The sequence below is a fragment of the Barbus barbus genome, assembly GCF_936440315.1.
Source record: "Barbus barbus genome assembly, chromosome: 21".
NCBI classification, from domain to species: Eukaryota; Metazoa; Chordata; class Actinopteri; order Cypriniformes; family Cyprinidae; genus Barbus; species Barbus barbus.
This window is the reverse complement of record NC_136749.1, coordinates 11,685,007-11,709,609: the sequence shown is the minus strand read 5'-3', so window position 1 is coordinate 11,709,609 and position 24,603 is coordinate 11,685,007. Positions and strand designations below refer to the sequence as shown.

The 24,603-nt window shown below is 37.5% G+C and overlaps 1 protein-coding gene across 1 annotated transcript in view; it reads right to left on the bottom strand.

Moving 5' to 3' along the window:
• The window catches only part of LOC306887674 (FH1/FH2 domain-containing protein 3-like), a 171,265-nt gene that overhangs the window by 15,439 nt on the left and 131,223 nt on the right, over positions 1 to 24,603 (bottom strand). The window contains exons 6-15 of the mRNA XM_079445615.1: positions 19,377 to 19,471; positions 17,074 to 17,185; positions 15,812 to 15,906; positions 15,548 to 15,691; positions 15,166 to 15,407; positions 7,221 to 7,337; positions 6,785 to 6,919; positions 6,303 to 6,353; positions 3,899 to 4,086; positions 749 to 1,240 (exon numbers count right to left, since the gene is read on the bottom strand). Coding sequence (XP_079301741.1) covers positions 749 to 1,240; positions 3,899 to 4,086; positions 6,303 to 6,353; positions 6,785 to 6,919; positions 7,221 to 7,337; positions 15,166 to 15,407; positions 15,548 to 15,691; positions 15,812 to 15,906; positions 17,074 to 17,185; positions 19,377 to 19,471 — 1,671 coding nt within the window. The remainder of the gene's footprint in view (positions 1 to 748; positions 1,241 to 3,898; positions 4,087 to 6,302; positions 6,354 to 6,784; positions 6,920 to 7,220; positions 7,338 to 15,165; positions 15,408 to 15,547; positions 15,692 to 15,811; positions 15,907 to 17,073; positions 17,186 to 19,376; positions 19,472 to 24,603) is intronic.

The following is a 24,603-nucleotide window of genomic DNA, read 5'->3' as shown; positions in this document are numbered from 1 at the left end:
TGTATTATTATTATAAAAAAAAAAACAACTAATATATCATTTGATGCTTGGCAAACCAATATGAATAAAAACACCAGTTGGCTGGTAAATTTATGAACTGCAACATAATACATCCCTTAAATACAATTATAATCACTCTGTCTGTCTGATTCTTGCTGATGCAAGTGATGTGCATGCTTCAAATAAAACTTCTAACTTTTACAACATTGTTTTGACCATCATAGGTTTATCTAGGATGATTTTCCCTCAGAACTCCATTTTCCACATATGTGAAATAATCCTTGCAAAATATCAAGGCACAAAATATAAAACCTGATGACAAGGTCACTATTTGTCTGAACCTTGTGACAGGTGCAATTTTAGATGTAGATGCAAATATGCAATGAAAATTTGTTACATTTTATTTCTATAGTCCACTTTAGACATTCTGCCAACTAAAAGTAATTTTGCAACTACATATAAACATATAACATTTACATATAAGTCTCATTAATATGCAACTACATGTAAACTACCTCTCAGTAGATTATTAGTGTATTGTTAGGTTAGGGTTAGTAGAACAAGTCATTAGAATGTCTTTTGGAGGACCAAAAATAAAATAAAATAAAAAATAATTCAAAATAAAGTTTCATGGTGGATAAGAAATACTTGGCAGAAAGAAAAGTTTAATATGGACCCTGTGGTGAATGTTAGACCCTCTGTGTTGCACTCACTCACAGAATTTGACTTGTGAATGTGTTGTTCTCACCTGAGTCTCTGTCACTGACGTGTTTCTCCTCTCGTTCTTCTCTCTCCAGAGTGCTGCTGGCTGAGGAGATGCTGGAGGCAGAGCAGTTATCTTTCTCATTCAGTTCCTCATTCTGCCTCTCTTTCTCACTCAGGATGGCACTCTCCTCTACATCCCTCTCTAACATCTGCTCTCTCACACACTCCTCTGTACCCATTGCATTAGTCTCTTCTTCAAAGTTTCCTTCTGCTTCTTCTTTCTTTTCATCTTTCATTCCACTCACTACAAGTTCTTCACACTCTTTGGCTTCAGCTTCCTCTGCTTTCTCCTCTGGCTCCGGTCTCTCTGGCTCAGAGCTTGTTGGAGACAGAGAGAGCGTGATGTCTGATGGTTCCACAGGTCTCTGTTCCTCCTCTGGTTTGGAAGGCGAGACCAGCGCAGACACTGAGGGAGGCTCTGAGGGAAGCCATGCAACTGCTGCTTGCACGGGACGGCTTGTTTCAGTCTCAGTTCCTGAGGGGAGAAAAAAAGATTGGCCTTGGTACACATTCTAGATAAGAAGCCCAACTTCCATGGAACTAATGATGAAACAAGGCCATTTTAAAGTAAACTTGTGATGAAGAATATTCCATCCAATGAAAATGCTAAAGGCCTTACAAATAATACTAACCATGTCCTGATTTAAAGACCACAACAAAATGTCCTCTGTCCTGTGTTGGCATATTTCCTATTGAAACAGGAAGTTTGAGAGGGATATATAGGAGGTTTATCTGCATATTTAAATTGCCAGTAGGTGTTAGCTTTGTCAAGATACTTGCTATTCAAGTAAAGCGCTGTTATTGGGAGAGCCATTCTTGTTCTAGAGAGTATCAATATATTTGTGTCATGACAACTCTTGGAGGAATTGGCATGGTAATGTAAATAACAATGTTAATGTGTTTTGTCTTGGCAGAATAGATCTGCTATGCTGCTGCTGCGGCAGAGCAAGTACTGAGACCACAACATGCTGCTGTGAGCATGCAAGAAATACTGCTACTGTATATTTAACATATACGAAATAACTCCCATACAGCATACATGAATCACCCTGCAGATCTATACAGGTGGAGCTGGGGAAGGTGGAGGGTTCTAGCCAAGTATTTAAATATTAATTAGCAAGCTCATTGGCTGCTGATACAAAAAGAACCAATCAGCTGCGCCATGTGATAATGATGTCATTATGTCAGATTGAGTTTAACCTATTGGACTGTGCCATCTAGAGTTTCGTGAAAATAAATTAATATTACTTTAAAGATGATAGATAGATGTTTTTACTGGAAAACATGACCAAAAATCTGAATAAGGAAATGATGCAGTGCAGAAACTTTGCATGCATACAACGCACGCACCCCTCAGCCCTCACGTGCAGTCTGCGCATCCACATTCCCCTCTCCCTGTGTCTGTGTTACGGTAACCCACATAAGATTACCACATCTACTCCTCCACATTCAGAAAAGCAAATAAATACAGGAAATGTGATCCTGCAGGAGCATGGGGAATAACAAAACAAAATTCCACACGACCTTACCATCAAACATTTTATTTGAATACACAGGAAAAATATAAAAGCTTAATGACTAAGAGGTCTTAACAGTAAATGTCGTTATGGAAAAATATTATGGACATAGTATACAGCTAGTATATAGTGTACAATATATTACACTTTAATTATGCAAATATTTTAAGAATATAGGAAGTGTGCTGTTGTTATACTGCTGAAATCACACACAAAAACACTGCAAAACAAAAAAATCCTATTCTTAATAAGTATTTTTGTCTTATTTTTATAGTTAATCTGTCCCGTATTTTCCATTTATTCTCTGGGAGGAGCTCAGACCTCTGAAACCACAGTCAGATCCACACAGCTATCCTTTTACACACAGCTGGTCATGCTTTCATTCACTAACCAGTGTGTGACCAATGCTCTGGCCTTCAGAAATCACATGAATGTGATATAACTAGTGCCTTACTGAATGGACAACCTCAAGCCACTCAAAAAGCCATTCAATTATTATGTCACGGCTGATGGATGTCTTACTTTCTTTCTGATTTTGTACTATAATCAAATATCACCCTGTTATTCTAGAAAATATTCTGCCGCACCTCCACATTGTTTTTTGTTGTTGTTTAAGTCTCTTGCTCAAACCTCACATACTGTATGTTTTAAACTTTTAACCTACTGGTTACAAACCAATGCTTTTAACCACTCACTCAGTTATGTTGCCAATATTCATGGAAATACCTAATTCTTCTAATTGTAATAAAAACATTTTAATTGGCATTCATGTCACATGTATTTCATTTTATTACATTTTTGCTAGTGGACGGTTCTATTTTTGGAGATTTTTTAAAAGTATAGTTCACCAAAAACTGAAATTCTGTCATCTTTTACTGATCCTTATGCCATTACAAACCTGTATGGCTATAGGATTTTGAAAATGTTTTTTTGTCCACGCAAAGTCCATGGGGTCAAATGTTCTTTTGTAGAACATCTGAAGCATTCTTTAAAATATCTTCTTTTGCATTCCACAGAAGTTATAAAGTCATATGGGTTTTGAATGACATGAGAGTGAGTAAGTAATATCAGAATTTTAATTTTTGGGTGAACTATTACTTTAAAACTTTAAAAACGTGAAAAGAAATTGTATAATTACTCATTTCCTAAGTGCTGCCATTGAGATAAATGGGAATTCTCATGGAAAAATTAGAACTAAGAATAAAAGGTGACTAAAATTAAAATTAAACTTAGAAGATTGAAACATCGGGTACCCAGCTGTGCGATTCGCATGTGAATATGTGTGTCTCAAGCTAGTCGGAAACTCCACAGTGAGACTGAGTGATTGACCAGGCTCCAGTCGTTCAGCCCGTTCATACCAATTCCAGCCCCTCAGATTCAGATGTGGCTGTATATGAAAGGCTGACTGACCACTGATCCAATTTCTGAAATTGTGGTTAATATTTGAGGTCAATAAACCTCAAATAAATGAGGGCTGACTGCCCTAGTGGCTTTACATTGTTTTCTTTACAAAACATTTGTGTGGTAACAGCTTAATTCCACACTTGAGAAAAAATTAGGAACAGAGATTTTTCCAGAAATGCCACACCGTATTACTGTACACAGTGGAATCTCACCTCGTGCTGGATGTGGGACAGGATGTTTATCCTCTTGAGCCTCTACAGTCAAAGGGGTGGCAGAACGAGACAAGGCGCTGCTGGAGGATCGTGAACTCAGGCTGAGGGTGATTTCTGTTCGGCCCCGTGTCGTCCTCGGCCGTTCCCTTTCATTTTCCTCTGCTGCCAGCCGCTCCAATTGCTTATATCTGCACACATCACATAAATGATTAAAAAAACATTATGTATCAGGGCAACTACACAATGCTGATTTTCATGTACGACTTCAAATAGAAAATGTAACTTAATATTTTACTTAATGTACAAATGTAACTTATCCATAAAATGACTTGAATAAACTTGTTCTATGATGTGCATGTTTTTAATTTCTGAATTAAAATTCACTTTGATATCTGGGGACATAAAGTAAACAAAAAAAAAATCATCACAAAATCCTTATTAAAAATAATTTCAAAAATAATATAATTTTAACAAAACAGCTTTACTTCTTATTCATTTTTGAAAAATATTATGGTCCAACCAAAATAATAAATGAATAAATAAATAAATAAAAGTTGCAAAATGAAATGTGTCGTCACTTCCCTAAAATGTAATTATATTTATGTATTAATAAATTTAATTTGAAAGTAGTGATTAAGATATGTATAGATTTTGTAATGATTTAATGATCAATATTTGCTCTAGGGGAATTGTACTTGTGGACTGATAAATAAAACGGAGACAATTTCAGTGCAATCAGCATGCAAGAGAATATGGATTCCAACTTTGTACATAAACTTCACTTCCAAATTCTTCCACACCAAATCCTTCCACTGTGTTACCTATAACTCTCATTTAACAGGTGTCAAAACAGATGCTGTCTGCTTCCCTCCTGTCTTATCAACCCCCAAAATATGCGCCAGTTTTAATATACAACATTTACTAAAAACAAGAACCAGATGTTTCATAACTATATAACATTTCCTTTCTATCACCTGAAGTTGGCTTATCCTTTAATTCCATAACATCATTATACTACTGTAAGGTTCACATCAAATTGAAGGAAAAAAGTTTGGAAGACCGTGACTTTTGATAAGATCTTGAATAAATGCAAAGACACTGAACCACTTGCCAGGATGCATGTTTTTAACATTTACTGTAAATGGAAAAAGCCCATGTCTAAAGTCAATTACACACCTTGTCCTGCCGTCCTTAAATTTCTTAATCTACAGCAGGCATAAAGGGGCCCTGACGCCCATATTTCACCTGCAGCACGTGCCGACACACTTCCCATCTGCTGCTCAGTACAATAAATGTTTTCAAGGTGTATTACTACCGTTGTGCAGATAATTGATATTAAACACAGCACAAGGCTTTATGACATAATTGCATTGGACCGCAGTAATTTATCCAATATGATAGAAATCTTCTGTGATACTGTATGAGAAATAATTGATATGTCTGATATAAGCCATTATAAAGAAAGTAGAAAAATGTCTGTCCATCATTATATATATATATATATATATATATATATATATAGAATCCTTACTTTAGCAACTAAACAAGCATTGCAACAACATTATAATACTAATTTACTAAAATTACAAAGTAATATTGAAGTCCTCCAAGTTATTAGCTACTGTAAAGGTTTGAGTCACAAGAGGACAGACCGATAGGACCAATAAGCTACCATGAACAATATCCAAATATACGGTACAGTTTATTGTACACTATACAAACATATTTGACCACTTAATGCCATGATTGACCAATCGGGATCAAGTATTCCAGAGAGCCATTATAATATTATATTGGTAACACTTATATATAGGGACCAAGTCTCACTATTAACTAGTTGCTTATTAGCATGCTTATTATTAACATACAGGCTGTTTATTAGTGCTTATAAAGCACATATTCTGCATGGCCATATTCTACCTCCCTAATCCCACCCAATACCTAAATTTAACAACTTTACTAACTATTAATAAGAAGCAAATTAGGAGTTTATTGAGGAAACAGTCATAGTTAATGGTTGTTAATGGCGAGAATTGGACTTTAAAATAAAGTGTGAAAATTATATTATATAATACTATACTATCGTAAAATGCTGTTCTTTCTATTCATCAGAGATTCCTGAAAAATGTATCACAGTTTCAACAAAAACATTAAGCAGCACAACCGTTTTCAGTTGTGATAATAATAATAAGTAATAATAAAATGTTTATTAAGCATCAAATCAGCAGATTTTTGAAGAATCAATGACCGCTGAATATTCAGCTTTGCCATCACAAGAATAAATGCCATTTTTAAAAATGCTAAAATAGAAAATTGTTTTAAGTTGTAATAATATTTTCCAATATTACTCTTTTACTGTATTAAAGAAAAAACATTAAAAAACGTAAGTCATTCTGGAATTTACCTTTCTTCTCGAGCTTGTTTGACCTCTTCTCTCTTGTCCACATAATCCCGACTGCAAAAAAGAAAATCAACATGAGCAAACATGTAAAAAGTGAAAAAGAGTGCCTTTTATATGTCAGGCTGACTAAAAGACTTGGTATATGGTAGGACTGACAAGCATAAAGAGAGAACAAGCATTTGTCTTCCTGCAGCCCACCATGATTATTGACTGTCTGGTCTGAATGCAGTTTTCATTTGAATGACCATAATAAGAAGCAATAACTTGTCCAGTCAGGAAAACTCCCAGATATCTGATCAAATTTGGATGTAGGCCTCAACTGCTTTTCTAAACTGCTGGACAAAATATTTCTCATGGCCATCTCCAAAATAAGAGATAATAGATTATGTCGGAAACGTTAATGTGGTTGTCATATTCATGAAATAATGTAGCCCTGGGTGAAAACACACACTGCATCAAAATGAATGCTGAGAAAGGCCACAAACTTGAAACGGTTTCTCTCTTCTCTTTCAATGCGCTGAAGTCTCTCCTCTCTCTCCAGGCGCCTCCGCTCACGTTCAGCATTCAGAGACTCCTGATGTTGCCTATAGGAGGAGGTCAACAATCCACCCAGAGTAGGCCTGGAGAACAAGAGAAACCAAAGATGAAGAGAATTTCAGAACAACAATACCTCAATATAGCAAGAATTATATTCTTGGGCATTTGAAGAGTCAGTATTTAGTTTGCCCTGATGAACGACAATGTAATGTAATGGTATGAGGAGGTTGTCCAATCACAATAGAAGACACCTTTTAAATATGTTTAGAAAATTCTCAGATGCTAGTTTTATAATCATAACCATTTTAGCCTCAGAACTGTTACTTTTAAAGATTTCTGTGCAGAACAGAGCCATATGCACATCAAAGAGGAACAGTTCCTCACCTGTCGGGTTTACTGTCTGCAGGTGGACCTCCTGAGGGGCCAAAGCGGTTGTATGGTGTGGAGGGGGCACTGGACACCCCAGATGACCTGCCGGATAATGTACCTGCGTAGCCACTGCTAAAGAAAGGAAAAAAGAGAATTTAATTAAAAGTTCAGCCATATCTAAATGATTTGATTTGTAGGCTTCTTTGTCCTGAAGTTTCCTCTTAACAGCATAAAGCTAAAGTCTCGATTTATCCAAGAAAACTAATGGCCATATTTTCCATTCACTTCATTTATCACACTTATCATCAGCCAAGGGGGGGGGGGAAGCTCTGATTCCAAATGATGTCATGTATTTCCTCCATCAGGACCACAACAGACACTCTCTGTGCATAGGCCAATGTGAAGCTTCACTCGATAACCCCAACAGCCAAGGACACACACACACACACGCACGCACACAGGTGCTCTGCAAAATCAATCTTTCACATGAGTGACTGACAAAATAAATTATTCTCCCCAAATAAAGCAGCTTGCCAGTTCAGATCACTGGCTGCAGATGTACGCGATATGACCTTGTATTGGAAGATATGATTCAAGACATGCCGGGGCTTGTTTCTCTGTGCAATCCCACATCTTCATTAAAAGAGGTCAGTGACATGCTGTCATTCGTTCTCTACACTTGTCTCAATGTTTGAGTCTGTTGTGATTCGTTACACATATTATCGGAGTAAGAACTCAGAGTTAGGAATGAATCCTGGCTTACTACCAATGAAACAAACAGACACTGTTCAAAATTCCAAAGTGTTCCAGCACCTAAAAACATAAAGAGCCATCGCACTTTAAAGTGTTGTGAATTGTTTTTGACTTGCCAAATGAAAACCTGCTCTGTAGAATTTTAATCACAGTAAGTACAAATGGCTGGAAATGAAATGAAATTTTAATTGTGTTGTCTTCATTTCATAATATTTAACTTGTTTTTGTAATTGATTACAAATATTTAAAAATATATCAGTGTTAAAATAGTTAAACAACAATTCAAGTATTTTTTTTTAGACACCAAGAGACGAACAAGAAAAGATGGGATGAAGAATTTAGGAAATGATACAAGCTAGACTTGAACCCACATGACCTTTTCCTTTGAAACTTTGCACCAAAACTCACAAACTTGCTTTGCTTCCAACTTGTTCCCTTACCTGCCACATGAGCTGCATGAGGTGTTTGAGTATCTAACATCTGACAGACTGCACAGAAGAGACAGAACATGAAAAGAAGATAGCAATCGACACATAAATTACAGAAGGATTAGTCTGACTGACAGCTGGGACAGAAAAAAAGGACAGAGGGACAAGTGCAGTCGAGAGACATGTACAGTGACAACACAGACAGAAAGTGAATCAAAGCAGTATCTGTTTATTAATTTAAATATTAAAGACCTTGTTAAATAGCCAGCAAGGACAGCAGAAGGGGAAAATAATGTCAGTGGAATGAAATACACTACAATAGATTAGCAATTTTAGAACGTAAAAAAAGACAAAATACAAGGCTAGTTTTGAAAGGTCATCAATGAAGAAAGATGCTTTTTGGTGTAGTTACAACACCTACCAGCAGGGGCAAACTTGACCATGCTAACCAATCAAATCTTCACCCTTTGCTTGCTATAGCTAGTCCATGGCCGGTAAGTCGGCTGTCTCATAAATGGTTGCCCAGCTTTCCCAAAAGAGAAGATTTTGATGTCAGGTTGACTTTAATAGCGTATTTTGCCGTTAGCATATGACTGCTGTGTAATTAGGTTATTAAATATTAAAGAGTCCACGTTTGCATAGAGCCAGGAGACTAAAAAAGAACTGTCTTTGATCCACTTTATAATCCAGATGGGTTCCTCAAGCTGCCACAGTCTTAATGTCAGGCAAACATGCACATGACATCGCAAAGCATTTTCAGCTTTATTCTCATGAAATGTGGACCTTACAGGCACTGTCCAGGGTGAAATACAATTGACTCTTTATATGTGACTTAATTTACAGGCTTCTCTGTGGTACAATGCACCAATGAAAGGCAGATGAGCTGTAAATGTCAGTAAAAGTTAGCATCCTTTAGGGAGTGTCTTGCACTACAGTGGCTGGTTCAACTGAACAAATGAGACTTTAGATTATAAAACGATCTGTCTTTTTGCATTCCATCAAATATAAAGGAAGCAACATAAAGCCCACAGAGTATAATGATTTATCAGGCTCTGATCATACTGGTATCCATTTCTTCTTTTATTGGTCTAAGGATCTGATATATAAGACAGGATAAGCCACATATTGCACATGACCATAAGTTAAGACACAGTGAGCATAGCACTTTTTTATGATTTTTGGAAGATACAGGACGTTTTACAGTGTTCTCTTGGAAGTGAATACAAAGGGATAGGGTGATGATCCACTAGGTGAGGGTCTGACTCTTTTCAGAGGTGGGCTTGATGGAATAGGCAAAACAATAAACCCTCGCCATTCACAGGAGATCCAGAGATCAAGCAAACCCCATGCCATACTTCCTTCCTATTAGAGGATGAAAGTTCCACAAATACCGTGGTCGTAGTGTTTGTGAGACTTGAATCAGTAAAAACAGACATGGGTTTCATCTCTCAGGGATCTCATAGCTTGACTTACAGTATGTGGGAGTGAACAACATTCTCTGAATATGACATGCAGCTTTGTATGGCTCTATTCCAAACTTAACTGTCTACATAGGTGGCTCTCTTTGAAGATAGGAACCCAATAGAACTTGGCTTGAGACGCTTTACATAGGCAGCAACTCCGTTACCGGACACTCGCACACCACACAAGATAGATAGACGGATGGCCAGATGAACAGATAGATAGACAGACAGACAGACAGACAGACAGACAGACAGACAGACAGACAGACAGACAGACAGACAGACAGACAGACAGACAGACAGATAGATAGATAGATAGATAGATAGATAGATAGATAGATAGATAGATAGGTATATAGGATATGATCCCTAACTACGCAGGAAGCTCGCTAAGATTTGGAACAGAGCCCATCTGCACATGCATGGAACTTATTCTGTGAGTGGCGAGAATCTACTGCATCTACCACTACCTGCAGTGCTTGTCTGGGTCTCGAGCCTGCGTTGAGCCCACAGACACCTCGTCTGAATCCACTGGGCAAGTAGGAAGTGTGGAAGAGAGCAGAGGAAGAACAGGGGACAGGGGGTCTTCGCTTGGGGAGGTGGAGGTTGAGGAGGTGTCAGAGGAACCCTGGGACGGGAGGGCCCCCAAGGACCTGACCGAAGCCCAAGAAGACAGTCTGGGTGATTTCGGGGGGCCAAAATCTGGGGTAAAAGGTGGGGAGGACACTGGGGCCTTGCGGATAACCTTGATCCCAGACCTGTCCCGGAGGTTTTCCTCATTGTCTGTATCAGCGGCATTGGGAATGAAGTTGACCATGCACTTTAAAGGCAAACACAAGCTAGAAGCTTCATCTACTGTTGATGGCATCCAGCTATGAACAACAGAATAACAGCAGAAGATCTAGTAAATGATGGTGAACACCATAATATGTTGGGAGACATTTATATTAGTCAACTCAGGGAAGAGATAGCATCAGAAAATGGATAAGGATCTACAATCTGGTTTCTAGCTCTAAGACACTACACCCTGAAATCCTATTCTGCTGAAATACCTTTCGGATGCCTGTCTAGAGAGCTCTGTTTTCTGAAGCTCCTCATCCTTTTCCTCCTCTTCCTCCTCTCTGTGGCGAAAAGGAGGGATTGAGGGTTGGAAGAAGGGATGAGCAAAGATAGGAGAGGAAGAACAGAAATGAAAGAAGAGGACAAGAACCTTTCACCACATGCTCTGATGGCAAACAATATGACACAGGTAATCCCAACACAAAACTTTTAGGAAAAGTCATGTTATTTTACTTGGTCAAACTTCATGTCACAGCAACACAATATGCAGGAAACCACTGTGAATGATGCTGCCATTAAAAAAGCTATCGGAATAATCATAAATATTAGTTTCCTAGACCAGGTGTAGGCAAGGTCGGTCCTAGAGAGTCACTGTCCTGCAGAGTTTAGCTCCAACCCTAAAAACAAATCTCACCTTAGTAATCCTTAAGACATTGGCACTGTCCCAAATGGCACACTTCACGTGCACTTGAGGTCTTGCGCATGAGACTGTAGGGTGACCCATTCGTCATTTTAGTTTTCAGAAGTGTGCTCGAGAGCGCGCCCCTTTTGCGGCCGATATGCGCCCTCGATGCACACTGAGGCAAGCTCTGTGGCAAACCTCTAGCTGACAGTCAAATCGGTATTACGTCATGAAAGTGTGGACTAGGAGGAAGATCCCAGGGTTTAGGAAACGATTTGCAGGACTCTACAGGACAGCGGCTCTCTAGGACTGAATATGCCTACCCCTGTCCTAGATGAAAATTGGACACAATAATGAACCTGGTGTCCTCCATGTTTCCTACAACAAAGCACTCGAATGTGACAAACTTGTAATTATGACTTCAGAAGTGGGAAGTAGGAAATATCTGATAGCACATGAAAGCAGCATGAAGCTATAGCCCAAAATAGACAACACGACCAGTGTAGTCCGATAACTGAATGAATGACTTTTATGAACTGATCCTTTTTCGCCAATCAAAAGAGTACAGTGAGTGCATTTACATGCATGCTCTTAAACTGATTATGCTTAATAAGACGACAACTCCTATGGTTATGTAAATGCTTTAAACTGTTTTCATTTATCGGCATAAATTAATCAATAATAAATTAACATCACAACTCACAGAACAAATGGAATACTCTCAGTAGAATACATGGATGCTTATGTTTTGATGTAACCTCTGGGAAATAACCTGATTTTTTTATTAAAATATGGTTTACTTGCTTTGCCAGGCTATTTATATGTAAGGCTATCAATATGTTGGTCAACTCTATTGAGTCAGTTCTTTTTAATGAATCAAGCACACATAAAAAAGGCTGCCAGTCTGCCACTAAAAAGACCATGAAAAGTAATTTCTTTTGCAAGAATCATTTTAAATTTATAATTTGGCAATTGTAATTGTATTGAATCGTTCAAAATATTTAATTCATCACAATTCTCATTGTCAAAACAGAAAAAGAACTGATTTTTGGGTCACGACCCACCAGTTGAGACCCACTGAGTTACACAACAGTCAGCAAAGGATTAAGACCTTTAGGAGGAAGAGGAGAAGTCCTGTGTCTCACTGCTCAAGGGTCTCTCTCTCTCTCTCCATCTCCCAGTAGACTGGTATTTATTACTAATATGGAAAACACCGCACTTCAAAGGTCCTTCTAATTTCCTGTGGTGGGTTAGCTAACAGACATCAGGATCAGATAACTGACTGAGATGAATTCAACTATCTGTCAACCAAACCACTCAAAGAAAAATAACCCATGAAGCCCATCACTAACAGCAGATCCTGTCATCAATAATCGAAAGCACAAGCAGTCTGTTCAGCTCAACGAAAGGAGGAGAGTGACGTGAGCTATAAAGAGATAGTGACAGGAATATTGCTGGATCTCAGACATATTCTTGCTTTTCTAGCCACTATCTGACTGCAGGTACTGAGCGGATTTTCAAGTTCATAGCAAAAGTTTTGTTAGTAGTTACAGTTTACAGATGTTGCTTGTTGATAATTACTTAGTATTATGGTTGAGATAACGAACATGATAACAGATACTATACCAGATACTAACAGACATCAAAACATTTTAAGAGGGAACTTTTAGATATTTTACTATATTTGAATCCAGTAAAAACATGTAAATGTCTTTAAAACAACATACATATACTTGAGAAGGTAATAAGATTTGTTCTAAAATAAGATGTATTTTTATTACATATGTACCATACAAAATTTGGGGGATCAGTACAATTTTGTATTTTTTTTAAGGCTGCATTTATTAAAAATTACTGTATTACAAAAAAAAAAAAAAAAAAAAAAAAACATTTTTTATTATTATTTTTATTATTTCTGTGATGTCAAACCTGAATTTTCAGCAGCCATTACAGTCTTCAGTGTCACATGATCCTTCAGAAATAATTTGAATATGCTGATCTGGTGGTTATGAAATATTTCTTATTAATAACAATATTGAGATGTGCTGCTTAATATCTTTGTGGAAACTGTGGTACACTTTTTGTCTTTACTGTCACATTTTATTTTATTTAATGCACCCTTGCAAAACAAAAGTATGAATTTATTTACTTTTCTCAACTTTTCTCAATATCTCAACTTTTGAACATCAGTAATATAGGAAATAATTACATGATACAATATATTATTCAAATTAATTTTAATTTATGAACTATATATAATTTGAGGCTTAAAAAACATTCTTCTTGCAATGTCTGTATTTATATAATATAATATAATATTCTATTTGTATTTATATTATTTATATTTCTTCTTCTTACAAGGATTTTATGATGCTAAAACACCAAAGAACTCCTGATTAGATCTCTACTCTTGATTACAGGACTCACAGTGCATTCTAATTACTCAAATGAGATGGCCAATCTAACACAGTGGTGAGTAAATTTTCCAGGCACTGTAATTCAATATCACCTCTATAAGATCCTCTCAGAGACACAGAATACATCCAGACTCCCCAACATTCCACTAACACAGAGCGGCTGAACTGGCCTATACTCTCTCTCTCTCTCTACTGCCTTATGTGACCTTACCATGTCAGTTCTTACGACTGACTCGCTGGATGAGAGGAAAACCATATGAAGCTTTTTCGGTGGCTGATATTACTACTGTGATTCCCAGTTTGGACATCTCTGCATTCACCTTTGTCCTTTGAAACATTCAAAGGATCTGGATTAAGTTGTATTATTATACTTTACAACAAAATATACAAGGACAAGATCGAGCACCTCATGCTGTGCTACAGCCCTGAGAAGTATGCATGGCTCGAACCTCCATATTTCAGTAACTTCCTATTTCCTCTCAGCCTCACAGGTTCCCACTGCCTCCCTCATGTACATATGATTAATATGAATGTCTGTGCACTGGAAAAAGCTCTCTGTCTCTCCCTCGGAGCATTATTAAATTCTCCATCTTCTTTTGGGACTTAAAAACTCTCATGTCAAAAGTAACGTGATAGAACACCCAATATAAAACTGCTTCCTGTTCTTTAAAAATCAGTATATCCTGAACTACACATAGTGTTTTATGGCTGAAAATTAATACATGTGGTCAGGGGAGGGTAAAAAAAAAAAATGGCTTAGTGTAAGGATTTTCACATTCACTTTTGCATAGATGTCGCAAGACAACAATTGAAAGTGTCATATCATTGGTTTTACATTTTCATAATCTGTAAATTGTTTAGTTGTCCGGTAAAAATATCTACACATACAAGATAAATGTACTTCAGAATCAAAATTATCTAGATAATCTTTATCAACTGTTATAGTAAATAGTTTAAATTAGTCTATGGTCTAAATAAATAAATACACTGTCTAAACAAGCAAATAAATAAATAAACAAACATTTTATATATATTATTTGGAAAAATAGTCACACACAAAGTTGCTTCTCAAGTAAATGCATATAATCTTATGTATCATATTTGACTGGCTATTTAAAATAAGTTATTCAAAGAAGTTAAAAATAATACTTACTACACAAATAAATAAATAAATAATGCTAATTATAAATAAATAAATAAGTTACGTCTAACATTCTTAAGGTATATTAATGGAAATTTTAGCTAACGATGGTTAATAAATGAAGTTTATTATAAATTACATAAATAAATGAATAAATAAAATAAAATATAAAAATAAACAAATAAATAAAAAAAATGTTACATGTCCAGCATTCTTAAGTTATGGTATGAAGGAATTAAATTTTAGTTACATCCTTGTTTAAGGGATTTTCTAGCTCTCTTTTTCTCTCTTCTCACCTTTCGCTGATATCGTCTATCCTCTGGCCATTGAGGGGCAGGATGTTGGGCGTGTGGCTATGGCAGGGAGAAGAAGGAGCAGAGGTGTGGCCTTTCCCATTTTGGAGTGAATGTCTTCGGCTGCGGCGACGTTCCAAACCCCGCCTCTCAGGTGTGGCTCCCACGCTGGCCCGACGCCGACTTTTGTGTCCGGATGGAGGAGGCTGAGTCTCATCATCACCATCTTCATGACGTAGGGTTGACTATGAATAAACCCAACTATTAGACTAACAGCAAATAGCAAATATTGCACTTTATTAAGGTTTTATATATCAAGGTTTACTTTTTGAAAAAAATTCTTCATACTTATTAATTTTGGTGCAAAAACTGAGCACACGCTAACCTCATAGATATTGAACTGTTCCACTAGGTCCAAATCTGTGCCCTTCCTGTTGATGTGTCTCTGAGCCACGGCCTCCATGCCCTGCTCCTCCAGACTGTCAACCACATCATAGAACGTGTCCTGGTCAGGAAGACCTGCCAACGTCTGCAGGAATACCACAGATACATGAGAATTAAAGTACTAATGTAACTTTATACATAACACCATGTGACTGAGAGTGAGCAAAAAGAGTGACATTTTTTAAACATAATGCTGTCCTGGTACCTTGTTGATAAGGGTCATGGCATAAACCAACAGCTCAGTGTCCATTCCATCTTTTTCATCCAAGATTTCCATGGCATTAGACCAGGGCTTACAGCCTGGATACACAGAAACATAAGGGTCAGTGACACATTTTTTTTAAGGTGAAATGTATGCAATTATATACAAATATCATTAATCATTAATTTATAAATATCACCACATGATATTTTAAGACCAACGATCAAATGATCTGATATTTAAGGACTTATTAGCCTTGACACATAGTAATGACATATGATCAAATTTCTTGTTTTATGTTGTGTTGTTTTGTGTTTTGTTTTGTTGTTGTGTTGTGTTTTCAGGCATTGTGTTTTGAAAACTTTCTATTACGAGCACTTCTTATGTTTATTTGCTTTATTATGATTAATCACTTGTATTCCTCAATTGTAAGTTGTTTTGGACAAAAGTGTCTGCAAAATGAATAAATACAAATGTAAAATGTTTTATTTTGTTTTTTTTATGTTGTGTTGTGTCTTGTTTTGGTGTTTTGTTTTGATTTTTTGAGTCTTGTGCCACATGGCTTTGATTTGGCAGACAAAAGCTGTCTTAAAAAAATAAATAAAGAAACGTATTGAAGACGTATTGAAGCAAATGCATTGAATTCAAAGGAACTGTGGTTTAATAAACTTCTAGCGGTATTTGAAGTAAATCGGTTGAAATATGGCTGGTTCAGAGAAAAATGAGCAGCATTAGTTTGAGGAGAAAATGTCTGTTATGTAGATTAATAGCAGGAGACGTTCTGCTTCATCTGCCAGCCTGTCTGTCTCTCACTGGGAGATCAGAGACAGCGTTCTCTCTTCTTATGTAACAGTATTAAACTCTCATTCTAGCTGTCCTATCTTAGTAGCTCTGGTCCTATCAACACCCCCCCCCCCCCCCCCCCCCCCCAATTCCATTAATCTTGATTTACTCTGCAGGCTATCAAATTTTGTTCACTGCCAAAGCAGAGGCCGATACTATGAGCATTTATGTTAAAATTATCTGAAAAAGAACAGATTGTCAACTGTCATCTCCTCTTGTTGCTTTCTCTCTTCTAGGTAACCAAACCTTTATCATTTCAATCCCCCACACACAGTAACATCCAGAGCTCAGCTTGGACACAAATACAGAGACTGAGAGTTGAAAACGGATTTCCAGAGCCACTGCAACAACTTTCCAAGAGTATTTCACCTTTCATAAGTGTGTGTGTGTGTGTTTGTTTTTGTAATATGTGTGTATGTTACCTTGCTTGGTGTCCACGGTGTTGACGGCCTGGATGAGGAGAGGTGCGTTGGTCTCGGTGTATTCCACAAAAACCAGCAGCAGCTTCAGAGCAGTTTTAACAACCAACCGGAACTGCACACATGTACACACACACAAAAAGACACTATTTATCTCTATACAACATTTGCATTTACACCCAATAATATTCAGTTTTGCAACTCACGCATGATCTTGCACTGCCCAGACTAAACTGACTGTATATTTAAAGAGTGTAAATGCCCAAAGAATATCTTGACACATTTTCCTGAATGAGGTACCATGGAGGATATTGATAACAGCCTCTGACACATGACTGCACACTGACAGGAGGAGGAGCTACTTCAGATGTCTTGCAAGTAGCCTGTGTTGTAACCATTTGTTCCTGTCTGTTCTCTGTTCTCTGCATTTTGTGCAACTTTATGCCCATTATGTGAACCAGTATAATTTCCTATAAACATCAATTAAATAGTGGTGTCACTGAAACACCCTCACAAAACAAAACAAAACAAAACACATTTAGTCACGTTTATGTTTCTTACCCCACAGGCATTCGTTCATTCTTTCATAATGTGCTTTAAGCATAAATCTAACAAAATTGTGTGAGGTTAATGCTAAAAAAAAAAAAACATAAAAATAAACTCAATTTATGATATATTTTCTAAAAAAAAAAGGTTGTATCAGTGTATACCGTTTCTCTTCTCATCTTGTAATTATCTTAAGTTTAAATATTTTTAAAGGAAAACAAAAATTACAGATTTAAAAATTATTTTAAAAATATATTTTTGCTTTTGCAAAATTATACATCATTTCATAAATGCATTAGACGTGGCAGTTTTGAGACATTGTATTTCCCTGATAAAGAAATGGACACTGAAAAAGAAGAACCACGGAAATCCAACAGACCAAAAAAAAAAGTGTATATGAAGTGGAGAATGGAAGAAGAAATGAGAAACAGATCTGTTAAATAAAGTAAGAGCTGCTCAAACCATACTGCATCTTTCATGTGTGCCATATAACAGAAAGAGAGAGAAGAGGAAATGCATATAAACAAGGCTGCATCCAGCACAGAGCGGCACAATAATATCTGTTGATGTGGTGATCACAAACATCCATCCACATCCACACACACACACACACACACACCCATGTCCTCATCACATGTGTTCACATTGCCACTAGAGGGCTAGACAGGACTGAGAGAGGAATTCAGTCCAGAACATTTGATCGTGCCGTGCAAAACCGTGGCTCACTCTGTGTGCTGGCACACCTGGAAGCTGCCCTGCTGAGTTAAAGCATGCTTTACAAACATTGGCTTAAAAGAACATAAATACGGGGAAAAAACAGGAAAGTCAGTCATGAACACTGCGTGCAAAACTGAGTATTGTTCAAGTTGGCACAACTGGAAGCTGCCCTAACTTAAAACATTTGCAAACACTGGCTAAAAAGAACATAAATACAAGAAATATTACCTTTCGGGCCTTATTGAATTCATTACCTCTGAACAAAATAATTTCAAAGCAAGAGTGAGTTAGTTTCTCACCCACTTTTGCTTCAAGAATAGATTTTGAAACCAAGTACTAAAATGTATTAATATTACTATGAAGTGAATAGGCCTAGCAATACGCAAAATTATACATATGACATAGGCAGTGTGTCAAAATTGTGTTATTCACATTTTTTAAAATATATAATTTATTTATATAATTCATGCTATTTTATTATATACATCAAGGATGCACCAATATGATTGAAATTCTGGCTGATACCTATAAGCCAATTATTTTCAGGTTATTGCTGCTATTTTGTCTAAATAAACTAAAAACTAAAATCAACTGTTTTAAACCGTTTCAGCAGTTTTACTTAACAAGGGAATTTAGGCATCAAAAACTGATAATTTATGTGAAAAAAAATAATAATAAAAAAATAAATATATATATATATATATATATATATATATATATATATATATACACATATTTGTATATGTATATAAATATATATATCAGTTGGTATATCTATCTATCTATCTATCTATCTACTATATATATATATATATATATATGAGTTGGTATATGTCTATCTATCTATATATATATATCAGTTGGTATATATCTATCTATAGATAGATAGATAGATAGATAGATAGATACCAACTGATATATATACAAAATAAAAAAATAAATAAATAGATAACAAATATGGTACCAACATATCATAAGGGAACAATCACAAAGTGAAATACACTCATTGATCATTTTCATAGTGATTTGTTTTTTTCTTTTACCTTTGATCCAACCAGTGTGTAAAGCCACTGTGCCGTTTCATTGTGTCCAATAAGCCCATTCATTCCATCCACATACAGCATGATTTGTCCAAGAGCTGAAAGAGAAAAGGAAAGAGAAATATATAAATACATTTACGTTGCTGCAGTTTCTTGGGTGACTGGATTGCTAGGATGTTCTGGGTAATGCTAATTGGTTCAAATCTGACAAGTCCACTACCAAAACTCTTCAATATCCTAGTCTTTTGTTATAGCTTGAATTCCATAACAACACAGATAAGCTAATACACTAAAAACAATAATGAATTATTAATCAATATTTTTAAATAAGAAAAAAATATTTCATTGAAATTAAAAAAAGAGATGTTGAATTATTGCCCTGACTGCCTTGGTTTTCCATGTTTTATTCATTTGTTGCAGGTGTTTTTAAAGGTAAAGTCGAATACACTTATGCATTTGGCCAACATTTATATCCATATTGCATTCAAGACATACATTTTATCAGCTCATGCATTCCTTGGGAATTGAACCCATGACCTTGGTGTTGCTAGTGCCATGTTATAATGTTTGAGCCACAGGAACACAATAAATAGATCACTGCTTTGAAGCCAAGTTAATCACTTACAACTACTGGATTCGAATTAAAACTTTATTTCATTACAAAAGGATAAATGCATGTTAGCTTGAGATCTGAACCCAAGAGCATGAATTCGACCTCTGGCCCACCTCAACATTGGATAGTCCATTTATTGCACAAGTGTCAGTTCTTAATGTATTTAGTATTCCTTAAGCAAAACTGTGTGTTTTGAAGATGATTGATTTCCACTTATATGCCTTGCTCCACTGATGTGCATGAGCATGTGTGTGTGTCTTTGCATGTGCACAGCAGTGTGGTCCATGTTTCCATTGTCTTCATATAACATCATTGGCCCTCCTTAGCAACTCAAGGGAGGTCTTCTGGTGAGGGAAGTGTTGTGACAGAGCCTGAACCATAAAGAAAATGCTTCACACACCAATGAACCCTCACATATGTGTCCAAAGTTTAAAGCAATCAGAGTACAAACAGATACAGTCCTCTATATATGAAGAGCAGGATTTCACTCTGATCAAAGAGAAGAGTGTCAATGAGATCCATCTGGAGCACTCTGAATCACATCTCTTCTGCAAAGAGTTATTGTATCATACACACACACACTAACTCACATGCTCCCTGCAAGATATAAGCTGTAACAGGTGAACCGTTCTCAAATAAACAACTGAACTGTTATACTTTGAGACTTCACACAAACACACCAACACAAAACCACATTTATAGGCTAACACGTTCAAGTTGCATTAAATTACAACATAAGTGTTCTAGAATTAAATGGTGGTGGAAACAAACATTACCAAGAAATCCTACCTTAACAACTGTTGATCATCATTTTCCCAGACACACTTGAGTGTTTGTATAGTTTTACACTAAACACATTTACATTTTGCAATTTAATAGATATGATGATATGATGAAAACCCCAATGCAGACATTTGCAGTTAATGCTACTAAATTAATACCACTTAATTTTAGTATTAACCATCAGAAAGGGTCATGGAAGGACATATTGGTTCTTATAATAAGTTATAATGGTAAATGTTGACAGTAAAGCTTAGTTTCTATAAATTGTATATAAGCTGTTAATGAAAAACAGTGATTACTTAATTAACTTTATAAGTTAAAGTTGTGACGTATTGTCAAGTATGGTGACCCATACTCGAAATTGGTGCTCTGCGTTTAACCCATCCAAGTGCACACACACAGCAGTGAGTAGTGAACAAATGCACACACACACACACACACACACACACACCGTGAACACACACCCGGAGCAGTGGGCAGCCATTTATGCTGCGGCGCCCGGGGAGCAGTTGTGGGTTCGGTGCCTTGCTCAAGGGCACCTCAGTCATGGTATTGAGGGTGGAGAGAGCGCTGGACATTCACTCCCCCCACCTACAAACCCTGCCGGCCCGAGACTCGAACCCGCAACCTTTCGATTACGAGTCCAATTCTCTAACCATTAGGCCACGACTTCCTTTATGGGGTGACGGGTATAATAAAATAAATTTTTGCTCTTAGTTTCATTACACTAGCACAAAAACTGCTTTCTATCATGGTCAAGTGACATTACCCATTCAGAACTTCCAGAGGGGAAGGTAGCATATGTTCAAGCTGAGAGACTCCGTGGACAGGCAGGAGTCATAACAAACAGTTTCACACGCACACATAGAGCAGTTTAAATATTGTTCTTGAAGCCTGAAATCTCAGCCTGTGTGGCAGTGCAGTGGGGAAAACATCTGAGCAGACTGATCCACCCAAGCGTAACATGACTTCCATTTGTTGTAGGACACATAAAGCGGGTCATAACAAGAGCTCAGGGAACTCCATAGGAGGCCACTAAAACCACGGAGCTTCCATTTGGCAGAAAAGACTGGAGGAAGAAATACAACTGAGAGCTCTGACAAAGACACAAGCGACAAGAGGTGAAGATCAATATGACTTTCTGAGCCGTAGTTCAGCTGAAGAAAGATTTCCGTCTCCGTTGAATGGTTCAGGCAAAACTGCAATCATACATGCACTCTATAAAAAATGCCTGGCTTGCTATTTTGGATCGATGGATGGACAGATGGATGGATAGATAGATACAGTGCATTCAGAAAGTATTCAGACCCCCTTCACTTTTTTCAATTTTGTTATGTTGGAGCCTGATACTACAGTTGTTTCAATGATTTTTTCCCCTCAATCTACACCCTGTATCTCATAATGACAAAGTGAAAACAGAATTTTAGAAATGTCTGTAAATTTATTAAAAAGAAAAAAAGTGAAATATCACTTTTACATAAGTATTCATACATATTTACAGTACATATTTCAGTACATATTTACTCTGTATTTAGTTTAAGCACCTTTGGCAGCAATTACAGCCTTGAGTTTTTCAGGTATGACGCAACAAGCTTTGCAAACCTGGATTGGGGGATTTTCTGCCATTCTTCCTTGCAAATCCTCTCAAGCTCGGTCAGGTTGGATCACGACCGTCGATGGACAGCCATTTTCAGGCCTCTCCAGAGATGTTCGATAGGGTCAAGTCAGGGCTCTGGCTGGGCCACTCCAGGACATTCACAGAGTTGTCCCTAAGCCACTCCTGTGTTGGCTTGGCTGTGTGCTTAGGGTCATTGTCATGTTGGAAGGTAAACCTTCTGGCCAGTCTGAGGTCCTGAGCACTGTGGAACAGGTTTTCATTGAGAATATCTCTGTACTTTGCTCCATTCAGCTTTCCCTCAACCCTGACCAGTCTCCCAGTCCCTGCTGCTACCAGCACACTTTACTTTTGGGATGGTACTCTGCAAGTGATGTGCAGAGTTGGTTTCCTTCAAACATGATGCTTAGAATTGAGGTTCATCAGACCAGATAATCTTTCTCAGAGTTTCTCAGAGTCTGAAGGTCCTTTAGGTGCTGTTTTGCAAATTCCAAGTGTGATTTCATGTGTCTTCACTGAGGAGAGGACTGAGTTTGGCCACACCGCCATAAAGCCCAGATCGGTGGAGTGTTGCAGTGATGTTTGTCCTTTTGTAGGTTTCTCCCACCTGCATATATCAACATGGAGCTCAACTAGAGTTACCATCATCTTCTTGATCACCAGTCTAGACAAGCCCCTTCTCATCAAGATTCAAGATTATTTTATTCGTCACATACACAATTATACAGAGTATAACCAGCAGTAAAATGTAGGTCAGGTCCGCTCCAAGGACAGTGCAATTATAAAGAATACATATATTAAGAAAAATAAAAGTAGAAAAAAATAAAAGAATAAAATGAAATAAAAGATAAAAAATATAAATATAAATGTGCAGGTCAATATGTTGTTGACTTAAATAGTAATAAAGAGGAATGTTCAAAAGAATGTTCCAAAAAGTTGTACGTGGTATTTAAATAGCAGCAATATGAGGTAGAGAAAAATTATGAATAGCTTATTGATATGGTGATATTTACATGGAGTCAAGTGATGTTATGACACAGAGTTTAGGAGCCTGATGGCCTGGGGGAAGAAGCTCCTCCTAAGTCTCTCAGTTTTTGCCATCAGGCTACGGAAGCGCTTACCAGATAGAAGCAAAGTGAATAGACAGTTACCAGGGTGATTTGAGTCCTTGATGATTTTGACAGCTCTATTTTTGCAGCGTTTGAGGTAGATGTCCTGCAGAGAGGGGAGAGCAGACCCTGAGATGCGCTCAGCTAAGCGCACAACTCTCTGTAGTGCTTTGCAGTCCTGATTGGAGCTGTTTCCATACCACACTGAGATGCACTACAATACAGTAAGTCAATACACTTTCTATGGTCCCTGAATAGAAAGTTTTCAGTATTGCTGGTGAGACCCTGAATTTCCTCAGCTGTCGCAGATGGTACAGTCTTTGCCTGGCTTTCTTAACCAGTGTTTGGATGTGTGTAGTCCAAGTCAGGTTCTCTGAGATGTTTACACCGAGGTACCTGAAGCTACTCACCCTCTCCACAGGGGTCCCACTGATCATAAGAGGAGTGTAGGGCTGCTGCTGTCTCTTCCTAAAGTCCACGATCAGCTCTTTAGTTTTGCTCACATTCAGAGAGAGACAGTTGTCCTGGCACCATGATGTGAGTCTCTTTTCCTCATCCAAGTATGCGGTCTCATCATTGTTGGAGATGAGGCCCAGAACCACAGTATCATCAGCGAATTTGATGATAGATGTGGAGCTGTGAGAGGACACGCAGTCATGTGTGTAGAGAGAGTAGAGCAGGGGACTCAGAACACAGCCCTGTGGGGCTCCTATGTTCAGGGTGATGGAGTTTGAGGTGAACTGGCCAACTTTCACCACTTGAGGTCTGCCGGTGAGGAAGTCTTGAATTCAGTTACAGAATGAGTAGTTTAGGCTGAGGTCTGTGAGTTTAGAAGCCAGCTTGATGGGGACTATGGTATTGAAAGCTGAGCTATAGTCAATGAATAGCAGCCTTACATAATTCCCATTGTTGCTGTCCAAGTGTGTGAGGGAAGAGTGGAGGACGTGAGAGGTGGCATCTTCAGTAGATCTATTTGGGCGATAGGCAAACTGAAGAGGGTCCAAAGTATCAGGTATGGAGGAGCAAATGTGGCTCTTTACAAGTCTCTCAAAAACCTTCATGACTATAGATGTGAGGGCAACTGGGCGATAGTCATTCAGGCAAGAGGGT